This window comes from Symphalangus syndactylus, chromosome 10, assembly GCF_028878055.3.
Source record: "Symphalangus syndactylus isolate Jambi chromosome 10, NHGRI_mSymSyn1-v2.1_pri, whole genome shotgun sequence".
Taxonomy (NCBI): domain Eukaryota; kingdom Metazoa; phylum Chordata; class Mammalia; order Primates; family Hylobatidae; genus Symphalangus; species Symphalangus syndactylus.
The window spans coordinates 114,982,293-115,004,858 of NC_072432.2; the positions used below are offsets into that span (position 1 = coordinate 114,982,293).

Below are 22,566 nucleotides of genomic sequence, written 5' to 3' on the forward strand. Positions count from 1 at the left end.
ATGGGCTGTTGTCATTTGGAAATTCTGCAGTAATTTCAGAATTGAGGTTTTTTTTTGTTTTTGTTTTGAGTTTTTGCTTACCAAAATAAAAGACTTGTTACTCTGTCTGTGGGTGTTTAAGAGACAGGATCTCACTCTGCTGCCCAGGCTGGAGTGCAGTGCAGCCATGAATGCCTGGGCTCAAGGCCCTTCTGAGTAGCTGGGACTTACAGGCGTGCACCGCCACACCGATTTTTTTTTTTTTTAGTTTTTAGAGGTGGTGGGGGGTCTCACTGTGTCTGCTTCTGGGCTCAAATGATCCTCCTGTCTCAACCTCCCAAAGTTCTAGAATTAGGTGAGTCACCACGCCTGGCCCATTAAGCCACAGTACAACATGAAAGTAATTATCAGTAATGTCTGCCAACAATTTAAGTTTTACCTCCCTGAATACAGAGGAAAATAAGAATTTGCAGCAGAGATTATCCATCCTTTTGTTTTCCCTCTGTAAGCTAGAGAGAGGATACCCTGGCTATTAGCAGTTTACTATCCTCCATCCTTTCACTAGATAGGGTTTCACAATAATTTAAATGTTAAAAATGTATTTTATGTTTATGTTGCTCTTACTGGAAATCCTTCTAGCTTATATGAAGTCTACATGAAAAATTCTTCTTTTGCAATTAATTCTTTGCATTGGTTTCTTCTTTTTCTGCACAGGCAGACACCACCCATCCTTTAACCAAACACAGAAAAATAGCCTCTTCTTTTCGCGATTCATCATTATTTGATATCTTCACACTTTCCTGCAATTTACTAAAACAGGTGAGCGTGTAGTTTGGGTCATGTTTCCAGTTTCTTTTGAAAGAATGAGAATGGATGGGAACTTGTTAAATGTCAGCTTTTTACTGACCCCACGAGAATTTATGCATCTCTTTAATCATCATCTCTTATATAAGACTCATAGAAGCATTGAAGGAACTGGTCAGAGTGACCACTGAGGTTGGAGAAATGATTGTCACTTCCCTGTTTCAGATCAGTTCCCCTAGGTAAAGAGCAGTAAGTGAGCACTTACCCCATATGCCTATCTTAAAGGGATCTAGTTTACCTAACTCAGAGTTTGAAGTTCTGTTGTTGTTTTTATAACCACATAAAATCTTTCTATATGGTGTGAAAGCATGTTAGTTTTATGGTGTTTGGATTCTTAGTGCTCTGAAAGTAGGTTCAGACTACATTGTTAGCATACAGAAACCAGGCTGGTTCCCCTGTCCCCCGCTGAGTTAAAAGCAGCACATTAAACAAGCAACATCAGTAAGAAAAAGTAGATTTTGAATTTTTAACATCCATTTAGATTTAATAACCTGGAGGAGTAGACAGTATCACGTAAGGAAATTACCTGTGTTAAAATCAAAAGTTGGTGTTTTCAATTCATTTATTGATAGAGCTGAACTGAGAAAGAAATGTTAAGCTGGGAGTTCCACACAGTTATAACACAGCTTGGATGCTTTGTCCCTATAGAAAGCTAAATAGGGTTAGCCTCTGGCTTTTTGTTCATTTTTGTGGTTTTGTTCTTATTTTCCAACATTTCCCAGTTTTAGTTTTGGAAGCCAGTTTATATTCTTTCTGTTATTCCAGTTAACGATATTCATCTTTTTCCTCAATTACTTAGTTTTACCTTAGAATTCCCAAATAATCCTCAGGTTAAGCAAAGCTGCCTAGCAAAAGCTGTTGCACCCCCTGGAGGGGAAAAGCTTTTGAGAAAACTGAAGATTGAATCCTCCTTACTGATACTATCAGGAACAAATAATTAGCCAGCCAGTCACGGAGGCTCAGCTGGTATATCCTTGGAATGGGACCGGCACAGTAGCTATGGCCAGTACTCACCTGTAGTCTGTAGGTACATTGCAGATGAGTAAATGAAATTCAGTGATGATTTTAATTCTGGTTTGAGAGATTTTTGGTGATGGTGGTTGTAAAAACGAGGAAAGAAAGTAGGGCAGGGTGTTAAGCATCCTCAGAGCTCCCTCCAGAGTTTAATCCCAGCTCTGTCTAGAAATAACTAGGATCTCACAAGCCAATAAAATGACCACAGGAGCCATATTGCTTCAGAATTCTCTGTGACCATTATGTCTACATTGTGTGAGGAATAAGTGTAAGTGTTAAAACGGGGCTTTCTTTAAATACCAACTTCATGTTTTTATAGTAAATATGTTTTAATAGTATGTAAGGAGCTAGGTATTTTCATAATAACAGGTGATAGAAGTACCGCATCTTTGGAGAGAAAGGGACATTTTACTGTGCTAACATATAGCCCTCCTTTTCTGACTTAACAGCTTTGTCGAGTCTGGGAGCAAGCTGGGAAGAGAGAAGTGATTTTGGGGGCTCATTATGTGGTAATTTTTACAGGCTTCAGGAAAGAATCTAAACTTGAATGATGAAAGTCAGCATGGCTTGCTCATGCAACTGCTGAAGCTCACTCATAACTGCCTCAACTTTGACTTCATTGGCACTTCCACTGATGAGTCCTCAGACGACCTGTGTACAGTGCAGATTCCCACCAGCTGGAGATCAGGTAACAAAACTTCCTCCACCTCAAAGGCTGTCACTCCCCTACAGAGTGTCTGTAGAATGATCTAAAGAACTCCTGGCAACCCCTGTGGCAACCCCTGTGTATTCTGAGGGAGAATTGAGAAAAAATTCTAACGTCTTTTTTTGTTTGTTTGTTTTTTAAAGACAGGGTCTCACTCTGTCACCCAGGCTCGAGTGCAGTGGCACGATCACAGCTCACTGCAGCCTCAACCTCCTGGACTCAAGTAGTCTTCCCATCTCAGCCTCCCAAGTATCTGGAACTACAGGCACATGCCACCACACCCGGCTAATTTTGTTTGTTTATGTATTGTAGAAGTGGGGTCTCACAGTGTTGCCCAAGCTAGTCTTGAACTCCTGGGCTCAAGTGATTCTCCTACCTTGGCCTCCCAGAGTGCTGGGACTACAGGTGTGAGCCACTGTGCCCGGCCAGTAACATCTATTTTATAATGTTGGGGAGGTTGTTGGAGTAATCTTATAGATCCCCCAGTGTCAAAGAACTTTTAAAATTGCTGATTAATAATAGATATGTATTTCACCTTCTTGCATTAATTGCCTAGAGACTTCTGTAATCTATTTAGGGTAATAACTATCTTTAAAAACAAAATCAAACACAACAACTTGTTCTTATGTTTGTCTTCGTATTCCAGAAGGATAAAAGTTTTATGGACAGAGGTGTTCAGATTAAGTTCTCAGAGAGTTGAAAGAAGAAATCTGTTTCTTAGAGAAGCTAAAATAGTACTTTCAAAAAAAGAAAAGAGGCCGGGCATGGTGGCTCACATCTGTAATACCAGCACTTTGGGAAGCCGAGGCAGGCGGATCACTATGTCAGGAGTTCAAGACCAGCCTGGCCAACATGGTCAAACCCCGTCTCTAGTAAAAATACAAAAATTAGCTGGGCATGGTAGCACGTGCCTGTAATCCCAGCTACTCGGGAGGCTGAGGCAGGAGAATCCTTTGAACCGGGACCAAGGAGGCAAAGGTTGCAGTGAGCCGAGATCACGCCATTGCACTCCAGCCTGGGCTACAGGGGGAGACTCCATCTCAAAAAAAAGAGAAAAGAAAAAGGGAAACCAAAAAGCCCCTATTTGCTTATCACTTCCAAAGGAAATAAATACTCTGTAAGATAAGTAGGCAGAAGGATGTGCTCCCTGATGTATAGTGCTGAAAGTATGTCAGTGGCAGTGTTCATACTTAATAAAATGATGTCTTTTGTCTTTTTCTTCCCCAGCCTTCTTAGATTCTTCAACCCTGCAGCTGTTTTTTGACCTGTATCATTCCATCCCTCCTTCATTTTCACCTCTGGTGAGTCAGGACTACCATTTCTTAAAGCAAACCTATTCCTAGAAGATAGCAATGGTGAATGAACCTTATATTCATTTTGTTTTATAAAATTATGCAAGTAAAGCATAGAAATACTAGGCTAGTTATCTAGTCTTTTGAGATTAAGCTTGTAGCCTAAAAGTTCCAGCCATAAAGTCATAATTATTTTTAAATTATTCCTGTCTGAAGGCCAATTCCTGCAGATGGTCAAGCTCTTTTGGGTCTCATCGTGTATCTGACTTTATGCTGTTCCTCAAATGGCCACAGGCTAGCACCTGGGGATTCACCTAATACTGTCTAGTTGAACTATTAAGATTGTCCTGACTCAGAAAACCCCTTAGGTGTACATTAGATTGTCATAAATGGAAACTGTGATGGGAAGGCTAATTTGCATACTTACCCTGAATAACATTTGAAAGCTATTGGGAATGGTGTATTTCTCCTTTAACGCCATAATTAACCTAAAACCTCAAAATTCATTCAGATTCTAAAATACTATTGGTCTGGTATTTCAGATTGTTGGTGTAAATTACTGGTTGGTGTTATATACAAAATATATAAAGAAAACACAGTAAAGTAATGAGTGGTGTGCGTAGTGTTTGTGCAGTAGAGGACTTTTCTGGTCATTGTAGCACTTCTGCAAATTAATGTAAACCTTTGTGTTTGCCGAAACATGATTTCAGTGTTGTCGGGTGTATCGTTAAGGTTACTGCAAGAAAAGGTAGCACAGTCAAGAGGGATGATTAAGAAAGTACTACTTGCAAAGGTGTGGGTAAAACTAAGGGACACCAACACGGGGTGGTGGTGCATGCCCCTGGGGCTGGCAGTAGTGGGGAGCCTCGAAGGACAAGTGAAGGAAACCTGGAGAGAGTTGAAGCTGTGGCTTAGAGGAAGGCTGGACAAGAAGAACCACGGGCGTCACTAGAGAAACTCTGGCACCGCATAGCCAGCTGGATGGTCGGAAGAGGGGTACCCTGTTCCCTCTGCCCTCTCATCTCCTGCTGGTACTTTCCATTGGTTGAAGCCAACTAGAAGCCAGAGGGCAAGGGAGCTTGGCTGCTGTCCTCAACAGAGGTCAGCCTCCTAGGGAATAGGGCAGGGTGGAGAAGGGTCGAAAGCAGATCTAGAGGGGCAAACAGAGAATATAAGTATCTAACACAGCAGGAACAGGGGGAAATGTCTTCAGGGATAAAGCTGGGTTGTGTTTTTTTGTTTGTTTGTTTGAGGCAGAGTTTTGCTCTTATTGCCCATGCTAGAGTGGAATGGCACGATCCATGGGTTCAAGCGATTCTCCTGCCTCAGCCTCCTGAGTAGCTGGAATTACAGGCATGAGCCACCACGCCCGGTTAATTTTGTATTTTCAGTAGAGACAGGGTTTCTCCATGTTGGTCAGGCTGGTCTCAAACTCCCGACTTCGGGTGATCTGCATGCTTCAGCCTCCCAAAGTGCTGGGATTACGGGCATGAGCCACCATGCCTGGCCAAAGCTGGCTTTTTTTAGGGCCCAGATATGATATGCTTGTTTCTTTTTTTTTTTTGAGACGGAGTCTCTCACTGTTGCCCGGGCTGGAGTGCAGTGGCGCGATCTCGGCTCACTGCAACCTCGCCTCCTGGCTTCAAGTGATTCTCTTCCCCCAGCCTCCCAAGTACCTGGGATTACAGGTGCCCGCCACCACGTCCAGCTAATTTTTTGTATTTTTGGTAGAGATAGGGTTTCACTATGTTTGCCAGGCTGGTCTCAAATTCCTGACGTCGTGATCTGCCTACCTCAGCCTCCCAAAGTGCTGGGATTACAGGCGTGAGCCACCCGCCCAGCCGATACGCTTATTTCTTTATAGCATATAATGACATAAGCACATAATGTCTACATGTCAAACTCAGGTTAGCCAAGAAAACTAAATCTAAAACTTTAAAGTATAAACTGCTTGATATTTTTAAGGGTGAAATAATGTATCTCAGCAAGAATAAAGATGCCATTGGAGTGGTCAAAGGAATTTGTACCTAAGGGAATTTCCAAACTGAATTTAATGGGCTGCTATGGTCTGCTTGGATCTATGTTGTTTTCTTTTCTCTTTTTAAAATAATGTTGCTTCAGATATCCTAAAGAAGGATATTGTAGGAGGTGGAACGTTTCTGGTGAAAATAACTACAGTCTTTTTAATCGTCGTGTTTGGGTTCTGCCCTGCATTTAGGTATTATCCTGCTTGGTACAGATTGCCTCAGTCAGAAGATCCCTGTTTAACAATGCAGAGAGGGCCAAGTTTCTCTCTCATCTTGTTGATGGTGTTAAACGAATACTGGAAAACCCACAGGTAAGTTTATCTGAGAATTTACATATGTATAGGATTAGTGTATGCCCAGCTGTTATGAGTCAGAAGGAAATGCATCCTGAGGCCTAGTAAACAATTCAGTCTGTTGTTCTTCAGGGAAGACTGATGTGAATCTCTATTTGGAGGCCAATTCTGAGATTATTTGCCCAAAAGAGGAGCTTATATCCTCCAGCTTCAGAAATGGAGGAGTTACGGGAAAGAATCACTTTGCTATAAGGAAATAAGGAAGAAGCTAGTCATTTTTCCCCCAAGAAATTAAGAATCTAACATCGCCAGGCACAGTGGCTCACGCCTGTAATCCCAACACTTTGGGAGGCCAGGGTGGGCAGATCACATGAGGTCAGGAGCTCAAGACCAGCCTGGCCAACATAGTGAAACCCTGTCTCTACTAAAACTACAAAAAAAATTAGCCGGCCATGGTGGCACGTGCCTGTAATCCTAGCTACTCAAGAGGCTGAGGCAGGAGAATCGCTTGAACCCGGGAGGCAGAGGTTGCAGTGAGCCAAGATCATGCCAGTGCACTCCAGCTTGGGTGACAGAGTGAGAGAGACTCCGTCTCAAAAAAAAAAAAAAAAAAAACTAACATTTGCTTTTTGATTTTGTTTACCATTTTTAAAAAATGTTGGCCGGGCGCGGTGGCTCACGCTTGTAATCCCAGCACTTTGGGAGGCCGAGGCGGGCGGATCACGAGGTCAGGAGATCGAGACCACGGTGAAACCCCGTCTCTACTAAAAATACAAAAAATTAGCCGGGCGTGGTGGCGGGCACCTGTAGTCCCAGCTACTCGGAGAGGCTGAGGCAGGAGAATGGCGTGAACCTGGGAGGCGGAGCTTGCAGTGAGCCGAGATTGCGCCACTGCACTCCAGCCTGGGCGACAGAGCGAGACTCCGTCTCAAAAAAAAAAAAAAAAATGTTTATCGGTAACCTAAGTATATAGGGCTGCTTTTAGGTGGGAAGGAGGATACTTCTTTCAAACATTAATTTCATAACTCGATTGCCCTTTTTGTCTTTTGAAGTCCCAGTGATTCAGTATTTTTTTGAAAGTATCACTTCTCTACATCAGAAGAAAATTAAAAAGCAGTTTATTTTAAAATATATTCAGTTTTGTCCCTCTTTTTAAAATTCATTCATTCAACAAATTATATTGAGTACCTACTCTATGCCAGGGATACACGGGTGAACAAAACAAAGTCTTAGCCCACATATGCTAACAGAAGAAGACATATCAGGAAACATACAATTAAATATACTGGTAGAATAGATTTTAAAATATCTGTAATATTTGCTATAACTATATCTATAAACACTAATATATGAATAAATTACAGTAAGTGATATAAATGTATGAAACATTTGTATAACTTTGCTAACTATCGGTTGTGCTGAATGATCAGTTTGACAGATGTGGAAATGAAAATTTCATTAGATTTCCTTTGATTGGTAACAATCAATAAGCAAACAAGCTAGTCACTTCTTAGGTCGTGCCCACTTCTGCCATAATGAGCTTTACAGCCTCAGTGTGATCCTCCTGGGCTTCTGTTTCAAACCCTGTCCATTGAGGCTAATAATGTCATCTCATGTGATTATTATTGTGAACATATGAGATAATAAATGTGACTGTCCCTTTTCAAAGTGACTTTTTAAAAAATTGTTTCTGAACGTTATACAGACGTATCATAGTGAATCATGACCTGCAGCCCAGAAGTTAAAAGGTAGATTCTACCCCTTCCCCCATGCCATCTCAAGTATACATCATTCTTGAAGTATGTTAAGGCACATTTTACATTTTATTTTTCTCCTCTGCTATTGCCAGAGTTTATCAGACCCAAACAATTACCATGAGTTTTGCAGACTACTGGCCCGATTGAAGAGTAACTATCAACTGGGAGAATTGGTAAAGGTGGAAAACTACCCTGAGGTCATCCGATTGATAGCCAACTTCACAGTGACCAGCCTACAGGTTTGTCTTTGATTACTTGTGTCTTCCTTCCTAAATACTGGAATCTCTTGCTTGTTGGTTTTAACCATGTAAGAATGTTTTTTTTTTTTCTTGGCAAAGGTAACCATAAGTACAGTATAGCCCTGCAGAGTAGTTACTATTGTGGCCTGTGATTTACATTTACACAAGTGCAAGTAGTGTGGGGAGAGGAACATGTGGGAATTACTAGGACAATATTTAGATTCATCCCAGAGAGAATTCCCTCATAGTCACCCCAAAAAAGCCAAGGTTGGAACAGGGAGCTAGAAGAGTAAAAAGAGAGTTGATGCCCTCTCTTTCTTAGTCGTGTAATATAGAACAATGGGTCTCAGATTTTATGGCTTGTATCACAGTCATCTAGGGGACTGATGAAAAAATATAGATTCTTGAGTCTTATCCCCATAATTTCTGGTTCACTAGGTCCAGGGTAGAGCCCTGGTGTTTCTAACAAGTTCTTCAGGTGATTGTCATGCATACTAATGGTTGAGACCCACTTACATATGGCTTTCCTTGTGATAAGGCTTACACAGCCAGCATAGAGTAGCCCTTCTCATTAGATGCTTAATCTCTGAAATGCTAGTAAAGACATTAAACTAGTTGCCATACACAGAACAAAGCCAACAAAAGTCTATCCTCTTTTTTTAAAAAAAGAAAAAAGTCTTTATTTTCTGTGTCGATGGCATGGGACTAACATGTACAGAAATGAAAAATACGCCTTCTGCTTTTCTACTTTTCTTTAGCACTGGGAATTTGCCCCAAATAGTGTGCACTATCTTCTGAGCCTGTGGCAGCGGCTGGCAGCCTCTGTACCGTATGTCAAAGCCACAGAGCCCCACATGCTGGAAACTTACACTCCTGAGGTCACCAAAGCCTACATCACATCCCGGTTGGAATCTGTGCACATCATACTGAGGTAAGGAAACAGCCTCATTCATTCCCACACCAGTGGCCTGTTGTCACACTTCCTAGAGATCAGACACCCCACTGGCAAAAAGGTACTCGAAGCGTGTCTCATTGGAGCTACTACTGTTCATGGTTCTTCTTCCTTGTCAGCAGAGTAGCATGAGAGCATAAAACCTGATAGAATAGTCTTGTCTCTTGAACATTTATATTCTATTCATATTCCCCCTTTTCACTGTCCATAGCAATATCTTTGAATACAGAGTATACAGCCATATAATGTTTGTCCTTGCCACTGTTTTTCTTTCAATATGAGAAACATTTATAAGATCCAGATGATAAGAATTATGTGTAACTTATAGGTGCTTAATGTGAACTCCTAAAGAAATAAGTGGATAAAGATTACACAATCTAGTTATCAATTCTAATTCCAGAGCTAGAACACATAAGAATTCTAAGCCACTGATCACTGATTGCTTTACATTCACACATGGTTTCTGCCTACATTGACTTAACTGAACCAAAAACCCGTAGCTAAAGAAATGCCAAGCCCTTTCAAAAATGACCTATATAAAATGAAGTTATCCCTGTTTAGGTAGCTTTCTTGTTTTCACGGGCTGTTTGTCAAGAGAATTTACTTGGAGTCTAAGGGTCTGGGGCCTTTTTAAGTTGGATTCTTAATTTGCTTAGCCCCAAGTGCATTGAATAGTCATGAGTTATAGTCTTAACTGTTTATGACTTGAATCAGTTCAAATTCTGAGTATTCATGAAGTTCACCAGCAAGCCGCCTTCTGTCACCTCCATAGCTTCCACTCCTGAGGATTCAGCTGGCTTCAGCGAGGCATCGTTGGGGCGTGGTTACATGTTTGTAGGCTCTGGGGCCAGATAGCCAGTTAGTGGCTGTGTACTCTTGGGCAAGTTGCTCCATTTCTGTATTTGTAAAATTCAAATAATAATAGGCCTACGTCATAAGGTTCTTACAAGGATTAAATTAATATGACCTGGCACAGTGTGTAGCACATGGTAAGCACACAGCTAGTTTTAGTGTTGCTGCTCCTGCTGCTGCTGCTGCCATTATCATACTGCAGTGTAACAACAGAAAAGCTCCTCATTGGACAAGATGTTAAAATCTAGGAGCTGGCAGATAAGGCAAGACCTAGTACAGGTCCGCAATGCCTTGTCTGCAATTCGAAAGTCAAAGATGTGACAAAAGAAATTTCCTCATCAGTTTGGCATTAGAATTCACTTGTTACAAAACTGGACAGGAGTTGGTATGAGACCATTTATAGTTTTTTTTTAAATCCTACTTAGTATGACCATTTATAATATTCGTAAGTTTTGCTACAGGAACGTTGAGTTTGATGTGCCACAAAGCCCATCAAGGGTTTTATATGATATGGTAGAAGCATCGTACTGCCTTCCTCCAATTTGAACAGTTCTGAATTCCAAGACACATCTGGCCACAATGGCCTCCCACACAGGACTGTGTACTTATCCTACAGCTTACTATAGTCAACAACAAGCAAAAGACTAAGAGTCAAGAGGTCAGAGAGGTGAGAAGGGCAGGACTTTGAGGTTGAAGGCAGAAAAACATTGAGTTGAGAATTCAGATTGTAAGATTTGACACTAACAAGCAGAATATACCTAAGGGAGACTGATTCTAGGGCAAAGACATTGGCCTTCTGCCTCATTAAACATTCTGCCTTGGGAAAAAGTAATGTCGGGATGTAGACCTCTACAGTCAGAAATGGTGGCTAAGTGAAGAAGTCAGAGAGCTGCTATATTGGGGAAATCAGTAGTCATATTTTAAGAGAGCTGCCTTCCTTCTTCCCTTGGGAATAGAGATGGCCTGGAAGATCCCCTGGAGGATACGGGGCTGGTCCAGCAGCAGTTGGACCAGCTGTCCACCATTGGGCGTTGTGAGTATGAGAAGACGTGTGCACTCCTTGTGCAGTTGTTTGACCAGTCGGCCCAGTCATACCAGGAGCTGCTACAAAGTGCCAGCGCAAGCCCAATGGACATTGCAGTGCAGGAGGGTGAGTGTGCAGCATGCTGGGAACTCTAGACCTCTGAGGAGATGTTGTCCAGTATCCCTTCGCTCATTGCCACCCCTTTCCTACCTCCCCGCAAAAGGATTCTTTCATCATCAGTTATCTCCATATGCACAGGAATCTTTATGAATGAATAAATCCCTCAAGGGACTAGGGAAGAAGAACTGAAATCACATCTGCAGTGGGATTTTGTTTTAAGAGATGAGGTCTCGCTATGTTGCCCACGTGGGCCTTGTACTTCTTGGCTCAAGTGATCCTCCTGCCTCAGCCTCCCGAAGTAGCTGGGACTACAGGCATGTGCCACCACACCTGGCTCCTGTCTACTTTTTAATGCCCCACAGCACAGCTGGGACCAGGCTGAGAGGTTTATGACTGCTAAATAAAGGCCCAGGGGAAACAGGGAGATAAGTACAAATAGTAACCTGGGCTTCCTCTTTTCACCAGGCCTGGCTGGTGTTTGTAACATGGCACTGTGCCCAGCTTGGGTGTTTTTAACTCTAAGGAAATACTACACTAAAAATAATGGCCTTGTCTGATACAGGAACATTGGTTACCTAACGAATTTCCCCCTTAGCATTGCCCTTACCAAAGCAGAGAAGTAGCCATTCTCTGTAAGAAGAGTAAGACTTCATGGTTTCACCACAGTGTTCTTAAGATTAAGGAAGTTCAGAGTGAGGAATGTCTTCAAGAAACTATCACTGGAGGTGACACTGGGTCTGTCTCCTGCTGCAGGAAGGCTGACATGGCTGGTTTACATTATTGGAGCAGTGATCGGTGGCCGGGTTTCCTTTGCCAGCACTGATGAGCAAGACGCCATGGATGGTGAGCTTGTCTGTCGGTAAGTGCTCCCCACAGAAGCTCTCCACTCTGCCTCGCTGGCACTTCTCCACTCCCCGATGGGGTCCTCTCCACTTACAGAACATAATCTGAACATGCTAACTGCCCATGAGACACAGCTTTCAAGCCTTTTATAAGTGCCGTGATAACTCTGTCTATGATCTTTAGTTTAAAAAAAAAAAACCAGCAATAATTCAGCAAGGAAATAATGGATACGGAATTAGGAAAACTAAAGCAGAGATTCTCTGTTAGATCTGTTTAAGAACAATATCTCAGAGTTAGTAAAATATGGACTGCTTTTGCCATCCCAAAATAAGTCTAAAAGGAAACTGCGGTTCTTTAAATTCACCAGAGATGGAATTACAGAGTTCCTACAGCCTTTCAAATCTCTTGGCCATACATTTCAAGTTATTTTGCATCTGTGCAATTCTCATTTTATCAAAACTTTTTTTTGTTGGAGATGGAGTCTCGCTCTGTCACCCAGGCCAGAGTGCAGTGGCGCTATCTCGGCTCACTGCAACCTCTGCCTCCCTGTTCCGGGTTCTCCCGGGTTCAAGCGATTCTCCTGCCTCAGCCTCCCAAGTAGCTATGATTATAGGCATGCGTCACCACATCTGGCTAATTTTTGTATTTTTAGTGAGACGGGGTTTCACCATGTTGGCCAGGCTGGTCTTGAACTCCTGACCTCAGGTGATCCACCTGCCTCGGCCTCCCAAATTGCTGGGATTACAGGCGTGAGCCACCGTGTCCCACCTTCAATATATATATCTTCTGAAAATCCTCATTTGTCTCTTTCTACCCCCATTTTGTTTATCAGATGCCCATTTGCCCAGAGGTCCCTTAATCCTGACGAAAGTCTCCGTAGCATTTTCCCACTGGCATTTTTTGAAGAGCTGAGCAAAGCTTTAATAAGAATGAAATCTAATGCCTTTCTGATTCTGCAGCCCAGTTCAATACTGTGTGTGTCATAATATAAATTTAGTTCAAACAATGTCTTGCAGACTGGTTCTGAGCTTGAGTGTAGCAACACAATGATGGAATCTCATTCACTCATGGTGTGTCACAAATAGTTAACTATTCCCACACTCAAATGTCAAATGACTCACTTATTATGACATCTGTATTTGCATTCACTCACTTGCATTCCAGTATCCTTTCTTTTGGGGAGAAGGTACAGAGAAAAGAGATGAAGTCACAGGTAGTATTTCTGCTAGTAATCCCTCGAAGTGTTACCTACCTGTGAACATCATCCTTTATGTGTCTCCAAAAAGATCAAAAACTCCTGGTCTAGTCCTGTCTCCCTCATTTATGTAGATGAACTTGGTTGCAGGAGATTGCTCTACCCAAGTACAGGCATATACGACAATGTCAAGATAGCTGGGGTTGTCTAGAGTAACCAGGATGTCCTGCTGTTGAGAGAATCATTGCTCCTCTTCCTCCAGGGTGCTCCAGCTGATGAACCTAACAGATTCTCGTTTGGCCCAGGCGGGTAATGAGAAGCTAGAGTTGGCCATGCTGAGCTTTTTTGAACAGTTTCGTAAGATCTACATTGGGGACCAAGTGCAGAAATCCTCTAAGGTAATAGCCTCTCAGTTGGCTCCCCTTAGTTCTCACTTCTCACTTGTGGGATTGCTGATGGAGGGAAACAGTTGCTGATAGTTCACATAACCTCCAGATTTCAGGTAATAGGACAGTCCAAATGTTTTCTCTTAGTCTTTAAATTCTGGGAGATTCGTCAAAGAATCAGACCCATTTCTCTAGTGCTCCGTATGCTTAACAAATGGCCAGTCCAAACATCTGTCATTCTCCCACAAATGGGCAATTCTTAGTCTCCATGCATGAATTAATATTCAGAACAGCAGAAGATTTGGGCTGTCTTTTTGCGATTTCAGGATTGAAAGGGACCAGTAAGATTGCTCAGCATCTGTCCAGTAATACTTAGAAACTAGCTTATCCCTTCAGTAAAGTCTGCTCTGGGATTCTTGTCCATTTTCTTCCACATCTTACCCATGAGTGTGGACAAAAATAGTACCAGGATGTGATTGTTCTAATTCATGTGTTCTGGTTACTTTCTCTTCTTAACACCAGCTGTACCGCCGACTCTCAGAAGTTCTGGGCTTGAATGATGAGACCATGGTCCTAAGCGTCTTCATAGGAAAAATGTAAGTGTTTCAGCTTGCCACCAGCAAGAGTCCTTTGCAATCCTGTTGCAACTGTAAAATGTGATCTTGGCATTGTGCTGCCAGTGCCTGGTATTCCAGCATTGATCGTTTGCGTCAGAAAATTGTGCATTTGAGTGTGTGACAAGCTGTGCTTAGAGATATGGCCCGGCCCCAGAGCATTCCAGGCTTGTACAGGCAAGGATTTAATTTTGTTCTTGCAGAATCTCCTCTTTAGCCTCTGGAATCACAGGTGAAACTCTGTTATGTCATTAGCAAAACAGACCTCCACCCCAGTAATTACTGCTCAGCCCCTCATCCAGTTGCTGTGCTCCAGGGATGCCCAGCATAGGCATTCACTTCCTGTTGCTGATTTCCTCTAGTTATCCCCTCGAAGGGGAAAGCCCCACTTAAAAATGGGCATATTCCTCCCAGGAAACATCACACCCTTTAAGAGTGTTGAGTCTCCAAAATCTAGTGCTGTTGTTTGAACTGTCTTCAGAGTTGGAGCTCCTAATTGGCCCTTTTTTATTTTTTTTTTTTTACGTTATACCCCTTTGGTTACATTTTGCCCTTTTGAGGAGCTCAATTTATCAAAGCACACACTAGGAGCCAAATATATTACCCAGGGCTGTGTGCAGAGTGACATTTTGCCTCCTACCAACTGTCCCAACCCTAAACACTCATATCCATGAGCTGGTTTAATAATTTAAGATGGAAAAAGAAAAGGGGGTCTAAAGGACTCTGCCAGCCAAGAATCCAGAAGCAAGGGCTACTAGAATTCTGCAGCTAACAGTGGATGGTGCAGGTGCAGAATTGCATACGTCTGCATGTTATCACTGCCGCAGAAATCTCTTACCCTTGCTGCAGAAATCAGCCCTGGAGTGCCCCAGAATTCCAAGGGCCTGGGTATGGGCCAGTGTAGCTTTGGAACCAAGTAGTGAAGATTATCTGAAGGATAATTTTTCTAGTCAACCAAATGTAAGTACAGAGATTTCCTACCCATCTTTTTTTGTGGTCGTGATGTCTGTGAATTGGTGGTGCAGATGTGTGGTGACTTTTGATGAATGACTTTCTTCTTCTCCCAGCCCTCAAGGAAACCAGCAAATCAAAAAGGTCTCCTGCTTTTTTTTTTCTTTTTGTCCTCCAGCATCACCAACTTGAAGTACTGGGGCCGTTGTGAACCAATCACCTCCAAGACACTACAGCTTCTCAATGACCTCTCCATTGGATATCCTTTTCTAAGCTAGCTTCTGTGCACAACAGAAACTGGCATGCCACAGTCTTAGAATCATGGCCTCCTGCTCTTTCCACTTCAGTTTAGCTTTAGTGGGTACTCACATATCTTCCATTTTCCTAAGAGTCCAAAAAAACACCAATGCCCATGCAGAATATAGGAATAATTTCAGACCCCAAAAATGAGCTGACATCTGACCTGATAGTTTAGTATAGATTTATCCCTGTCTATTCCTAAGTTCCAGAAGTGCATAGTAGCCCCATCTCATAGGTACACACTCTGTGTGACCAAGGTTTTAGTATCCTTAGTAGAGACAAACTCCTTCTTAGGTTGTCCCATCAGCTGGTTGGTAGAAACATCCTGATTCCAAGCTTTGTGACTGAAGTGATGACAATACTTCCTCTTGACTTGAACTAGGTCTGCTGTAAAGTTTGAATTGCTCTAGGGCAGCTTTTCACAACCAGGGGTCCGCAAGAAGGGTAAACCCCGTAAAATTATTGAAGTGACTTTCTTCTCGCTTCTCCAAATACTGTATATAGCTAGTACCATTCTAAATAGGAGAGAAGTTCATTCATTATACACAATATATGCCTCTTAGGCAGGAGTTTAGGGCCTAATTCTCCCTTGGAACCCCCGCTGAGAAAAGCCCTTTTAGGCTATTCATGATTATTTGGGGAAACCGCTAGGTTTATTCTATTTTCTTACAAATAGGAGTTTGGTATAGGTGTTTTCTTTCTTTCTTTCTTTCTTTTTTTGAGATGGAGTCTCACTCTGTCGCCCAGGCTAGAGTGCAGTGGCGCGATCTCAGCTCACTGCAAGCTCCACCTCCCGGGTTCACGCCATTCTCCTGTCTCAGCCTCCCGAGTAGCTGGGACTACAGGCGCCCGCCACCACGCCCGGCTAATTTTTTGTATTTTTAGTAGAGACGGGGTTTCACCGTGTTAGCCAGGATGGTCTCAATCTCCTGACCTCGTGATCCGCCCACTGTGGCCTCCCAAAGTGCTGGGATTACAGGCGTGAGCCACCGCGCCCGGCCAGTATAGGTGTTTTCTTATTGATTAAATAGTGCTTAGAACGCATTTTTTCATATTTGGCAGTGGTATACTCAAGTGTTTTTTTTTTTTTAAATAAGATATTTGGGTGAATTGTTCTTTATTCTGGGAAGTTTCCATCTGCCTTAGTTTCGGTCTGCTTCACACTTTCCTTGACCACCTTCCTTTGTCTTCACGTACAGTAGTGTAAGGAAGCTAGTGAAGCTTAGTGCGGTACAGTTCATGCTGAACAATCACACGGTGAGTGATTTTAGCTTCTTTTCCTGGCTCTCCTACCACCCACACATACACGTTCTTGACACATAAGGGAGATGTGTAAATTGAGGTCCCGGATATTGCTACAGCAAAGACTGTGGTCCTGATTCCCACCACACTGCCAGATTATACTTACTGTCATCAGAGTGGCTCTTTGAGATCCAGATGATCTGAGTTACGGTGAAGTCACCTACTGCTACTCATACTGCAGATAAATTAGTAGTAGTGACAACGGTAGCCTGCCTTCAAAAAAAAAAAAAAAAAAAAAAACCTTCAGATCCTCAAGGAATGACTACATAGCCATTGGCTTGAAAGGGCTCAGTAATTCTCTGATTACTGGCTTGCATTCTGCCTCTAACTCATGTTTTTACCTTTAACTTGTTTTCTTTTTTTCAATAGAGCGAGCACTTTTCATTTTTGGGTATTAACAATCAGTCCAACCTGACAGACATGCGGTGTCGGACTACCTTCTACACAGCACTTGGGCGTCTCCTCATGGTGGATTTAGGTACCGTAAGAAATCGTAGTGGCTCATGAAGTCATCTGGCACTATTCTAAATTTTTATTTGAGGACTGAAAACTAGTTGGGGAGGGCTTTTCTGTTTTTTCAACAGTAACAAAACTATCTGAAATAACAGCCTGATTTCACCAAGAACAGATCATGCTGTCGAGGTCCTTATAACTGGAAGAGAGTAACAGTCTGCTCCTGAAGTTTCATCTGATATGCAGTGGCTTTAAAATTCTCTTCACATTCCTCGGGTGTTAAATAAGGGAATTGAGATTCCTAAATGTATCTTTTTGGCCAGATAACTTCTCCACCCCACAATGAGGTGTAAACCCACTTGAAACAGTCAACATGACTTTTTATTATCCAGTTTTCTAGCACAGATGAGCCAGAAGGGCTTAATCACTTTTGTAGCAGTAGTGGTGATATTAGCAGTTTCAGGTCAGTTAATAACTAAAGCTCAGTGGTATTACTGTAATTTCGAGCTGTTTAAATTTAATCCTACTAAAATGACATAAAACCTTCTAGGTTTATGAAAGATGACTTTTTAAAAAGTCAAGTGTGAACGAAACCACCGTACCCATTAAAGTTTGAGTCTCATCTAGTTCTCACACACTAGCTTCAGTCCTTTCTCCACTGACTCGCTAATTCTCAGCAAGGCAAAATAAATAAATAACATAGTACCTTATACACATATGAATCTCTTGATACTATGGCTCAGCATCAACAAACGTAGCCTAGACTAGGTGATTTCTGTTGTCATCTTCTAGTTTAAAAATTCTGTTTCTATATATACATGTTACTCTTAAATTGCTACTAATACCTGTTGGGATAATAAAGGGACCCCCTTTGAGTTCTCCTCAGTTTGCTCATCTTTGATTCCATCTTCCCATATACACACAGCTTTGAATTCTTGGTATTGGGATTACACCCTGGGATGTTTCCTTTACAGGAGAGGATGAAGATCAATATGAGCAGTTCATGCTGCCACTCACAGCAGCGTTTGAGGCTGTGGCCCAGATGTTTAGCACCAATAGTTTCAACGAGCAGGAGGCAAAGGTGAGTGAGTCTTTCACCCAGTAATTAATCAGCTTCTGGGTTAGGGCAGTCCCTGATTGAAAATCGTGCTTGACCGTAAACTATCCACTGCCTTAGCTTTTTTTAATATCTTGGACTTCTAGGGTTTTGGAATTGCAGAACCAGTATAGATTTGTAAACTTCTATTTTTATATTACAATGTATTAAGTAGTTCTTAGGATTTTTTTTTTGTCTGTTTTCAAATATATTAGCATAAAGTTGTTTACAGTTTTCTTACTGCATTTTTAATCTCGGTTTTATCTTTAATTGCATCCCCTTTTCATTTTTAATACTGCTCATTAGTGACAAGTTAGGTTTTCTTAAAATTGTGGTAAAAAACAAAGTTTACTATCTTTACCATTTTTACATGTACAGTTCAGTGATGTCAAGTATTTCTACATTGTTGTGAAATAGATCTCCAGAATCCATAATTTTAATATGGAACATTTTCATTATTCAGTTTTTTGTGATTTCTAATTTCCATTGAGATTTCTTCTTTGACACTTGAGTCACTTAGGTTTAAGAATTTCCACATATATGGGTTTTTATGTTTGATTTTTTTTTAAAGGCAGAGTCTGACTCTCTTGCCCAGGCTGGAGTACAGTGGCATGATCCTAGCTCACTGCAAGCCTTGAACTCCTGGCTCAAGCAGTCCTCCTGCCCCAGCTTCCCAAGTGGCTAGGATTATAGGCACGAGACACGATGCCCAGTGAATTTCCACATATATGGAATTTTAAGTTCTTGTTTTCTAGCTCTTAGAATTGTCATTTCTTGATTGTTGCTTTCTTCATCTTTTTACTTCATACATACTGTTCTCTTGACCTGTATAGATCTCTGTGTCAAAAATCAGAAGACACCAGGATGTTACTATTGGTAGGACTTTTTACAGTACTCCTCAGGGCACCAAGGCTGAATGGTAGAACTACCAGATAGCCAGGGTATTGCCAGAAAAAAATGCCAGGCTTTACCTAACATTCTAAAGCTCTCCGTTTTTCATCTTTAGCCTTTTCTTTTTCCATCTATAAATCAGCAGGGTAGACAGAAAGCAACACCACTTAATGCAACCCTCTCTCCCCTTTATACTTGTGTTTCAGGGTCTGAGATAGGTACCATTCAAAGCCTGGGTTATTGTGGAACATATTAGCAACTTTAGGCTAGAGTATCAACCAATATCAAGGATTTAGGGATATCAGTGAATATCAGCCCTTTTTCCCATTATATGGTATTAGTTTCATGTAAAGCAAGTAAAATTAACCAAAAGAACAACCTTGGTAATGGGCTACAGCTGTCACCCACTTCTTTGTCATGTCCCATGTAAAGTCTTTTAAGAGACTGACCAAGTCTTAGACTGGAAAACTGAGCTTGTGGTATCAGCTTAGGAGAGAACTGTTTGCTTACAAGCAGACTGTTAACAGAAGTGATGTCGTTTTTGCCAAATGTGTCAAGATCCCCAAGTGTGCAACCTTCTTGAGCGCATTTTGTTGTTGTTGTTCTGTCTCCACGTTTGGAGACAAACCCCAAACTATGATTTTTATAGTAGTTTTATTGCTATTCATGTCCCAAGTAAAAGTTTTATTGAGAGAGTGAGTATTGGATTTGGAGTCTTGGTATTATGTATGAGTCCTGATCTGGACCCTCCTACTACCTAGCAACATGACTAGGGGAAGTTTTTTGGCCTCTTTAAGCCTCAGTCTCTTTTTCTGCAAATGGAGAGTACCGATTAAACATAGTCTCATCTAGATGGCCCACCCAAAGAGAGAGGTGCTGTGTAGACTCCCCTTTGTCTTCCTCCTGGCGGGGCCTGCATCTGACTTCCTTTAGAGTATATATGGCTCTTCTACCTCTTCTTCTTTGGGACTTCTGTTTTTCTTTTTTGCTTTTTTCTGGCTTTCTGAGCTGGTTTCTTTGCTGTGTATCTGTCTCTCTCTCTCTCTCTCTCTCCCCCCACCCCCTCCTTTCCTCCCTGGGTGGACTCAAAGCTTTTTCACTTTTTACATGTGATGTATTACTTCAATGTCTTAAAACCTTATCAGCCTTTTATTTTTGCTATGAACCAGGAACCTATTTTCTTGGCATAACAAACTTCCAAAACTAACAAACTTCAAACTTCCAAAACAAACTTCCACTGGTAGAATGAAAATAATTCTAGCATAGAAGATATTGAATCCGAATATTTGAGAAGGAGTATATGTTGAACTGTGAGAGGAAGAATTTGATGATACATGTGTGGAATCCTCATCAGATTGTTACAGTTTTGTCTTTTCTTGTATTTTAACATATTTTTGCCTTCTACTACAGCGAACTTTAGTTGGCCTAGTAAGAGACCTGAGAGGGATCGCTTTCGCTTTCAATGCCAAGACCAGCTTCATGATGCTCTTTGAATGGATGTATCCTAACTCAAACTAGGAGCACACTACAGCCTGCCTTAACTGGAGTGTGATTGGGTGATGGGGTCCAGAGACGGTGTGGGGGGAAGGGAGGGTAGTGAGGCGGAGAGGATGAAGAGTTACCCAGAAGGCCTGCATGTGTCCTGGAAGCCACCTCATGACAGACATAAGGTTGTCTGAGGTTAGAACATGAATGAGGTAGTCTCCCAGTTTCTCTTTTGGATTTCAAATATAAATGCCTGTGGAACTATATACCACTGTAGAACTGTTGGTTTTGCTATATTTAGAGAGATGTTTCAGTCTGCTGAAAAAAATAAAAAGGCCAGGTGCGGTGGCTCACGCCTGTAATCCCAGCACTTAGGGAGGCCGAGGTGGGCGGATCACGAGGTCAGGAGATCGAGACCATCCTGGCTAACATGGTGAAACCCTGTCTCTGCTAAAAATACAAAAAATTAGCCAGGCATGGTGGCGGACGCCTGTAGTCCCAGCTACTTGGGAGGCTAAGGCAGAAGAATGGCGTGAACCCGGGAGGCGGAGCTCGCAGTGAGCCGAGATCGCGCCACTGCACTCAAGCCTGGGTGACAGAGCGAGACTCCGTCTCAAAAAATAAAAAAAAAATAATAACAATAATAAAAGACAGCTTTTACAAGTTAGGAAGTCTAACTTTACTGACTTCATACCCTTGCTTGTGAAGATTATTTCAAATCCAGGTGCCTCTTTAATAGTTATGTAAAGGAAATGAGCTGATCCCCTATAATACCATAGAAGTAATGAAAGGATAAATAACAATATGAAATACATCATGCTCTTCAGAAGAAAGGCACTATGTAAACTAAAATGTATTATTAGATGCCTTTTACAGGTTAAAGAACACAAAATCACTTTAGTATCTTCTGGTTAGAAAGACTCCAAGATTAGCAAGCAAGAGGCAGGAACTTAACTATAATTTGACAAGTTTGTGCTTGGGTAGTGCTGAAAAACTATTTTAAATTCTGTACCTTTCTGGAATCAGAAATCTTTCCTTAGCTCCTCATTTACAGATATCCATCCTATATGCCAATTCTCCAGCGGGCAATTGAGCTCTGGTACCATGATGCAGCCTGTACTACACCTGTACTCAAGTTGATGGCTGAATTGGTTCATAATAGGTAAGCAGGAAGCAGAGCTTGCAAGGGCACATCTGCCCTGTTATCTGAGAGAATTTGCTGTATCTGGTGCTTTGGGCAGATTGTGGGACATAATAAGATTCACTACTGCATTTTAAAATTCGAAAGGTTTTTGTGTTTTTGTTTGTGTGAAAGAATAGTATTCCTAACTACAGAAAACCATAGTCAACTGCAGGAAATAAGTCACTTTTTTTTTTTTTTTTTTTTTTTGAGGTGGAGTCTTGCTGTCTCCCAGGCTGGAGTGCAGTGGTGCAATCTTGGCTCACTGCAAGCTCCATCCCCCCGGCTTCACACCATTCCCCTGCCTCAGCCTCTGGAGTAGCTGGGACTGCAGGCGCCTGCCACCACACCGGCCAATTTTTTGTATTTTTAGTAGAGATGGGGTTTCACCATGTTAGCCAGGATGGTCTCGATCTCCTGACCTTGTGATCCACCCGCCTTGGCCTCCCAAAGTGCCGGGATTACAGGTGTGAGCCACTGCGCCCATCCAATAAGTCACTTTTAAAAAGAGTCTCCAGTGGGGCATGGTGGCTCACGCCTGTAATCCTAGCTTTTTGGGAGGCCGACTTGGGCAGATTGCTTGAATGCAGTAGTTCTAGATCAGCCTGGGCAACATGGTGAAACCCACCTCTACAAAAAATCAGCTGTGCATGGTGGCACACAACTGTAGTCCCAGCTACTCAGGAGGCTGAGGTAGGAAGATCACTTTAGCCTGGGAGGCAGAGGTTGCAGTGAGCCAAGATTATGCCAT

At 42.1% G+C, this 22,566-nt stretch overlaps 1 protein-coding gene across 3 annotated transcripts in view; it reads left to right on the forward strand.

Annotated features, from left to right (window-relative positions):
• XPO7 (exportin 7) overlaps positions 1-22,566 on the forward strand; it is an 85,673-nt gene that overhangs the window by 52,477 nt on the left and 10,630 nt on the right. For all 3 annotated transcript variants that reach the window (XM_055295564.2, XM_055295565.2, XM_055295567.2), the window contains 16 exons: positions 694-798; positions 2,380-2,545; positions 3,791-3,864; positions 6,074-6,193; positions 8,025-8,171; positions 8,930-9,102; positions 10,932-11,125; positions 11,873-11,978; positions 13,420-13,555; positions 14,066-14,139; positions 15,287-15,367; positions 16,602-16,665; positions 17,080-17,188; positions 18,138-18,244; positions 20,561-20,649; positions 21,690-21,797. In XM_055295564.2, coding sequence (XP_055151539.2) covers positions 694-798; positions 2,380-2,545; positions 3,791-3,864; positions 6,074-6,193; positions 8,025-8,171; positions 8,930-9,102; positions 10,932-11,125; positions 11,873-11,978; positions 13,420-13,555; positions 14,066-14,139; positions 15,287-15,367; positions 16,602-16,665; positions 17,080-17,188; positions 18,138-18,244; positions 20,561-20,649; positions 21,690-21,797 — 1,853 coding nt within the window. The remainder of the gene's footprint in view (positions 1-693; positions 799-2,379; positions 2,546-3,790; positions 3,865-6,073; positions 6,194-8,024; positions 8,172-8,929; positions 9,103-10,931; positions 11,126-11,872; positions 11,979-13,419; positions 13,556-14,065; positions 14,140-15,286; positions 15,368-16,601; positions 16,666-17,079; positions 17,189-18,137; positions 18,245-20,560; positions 20,650-21,689; positions 21,798-22,566) is intronic.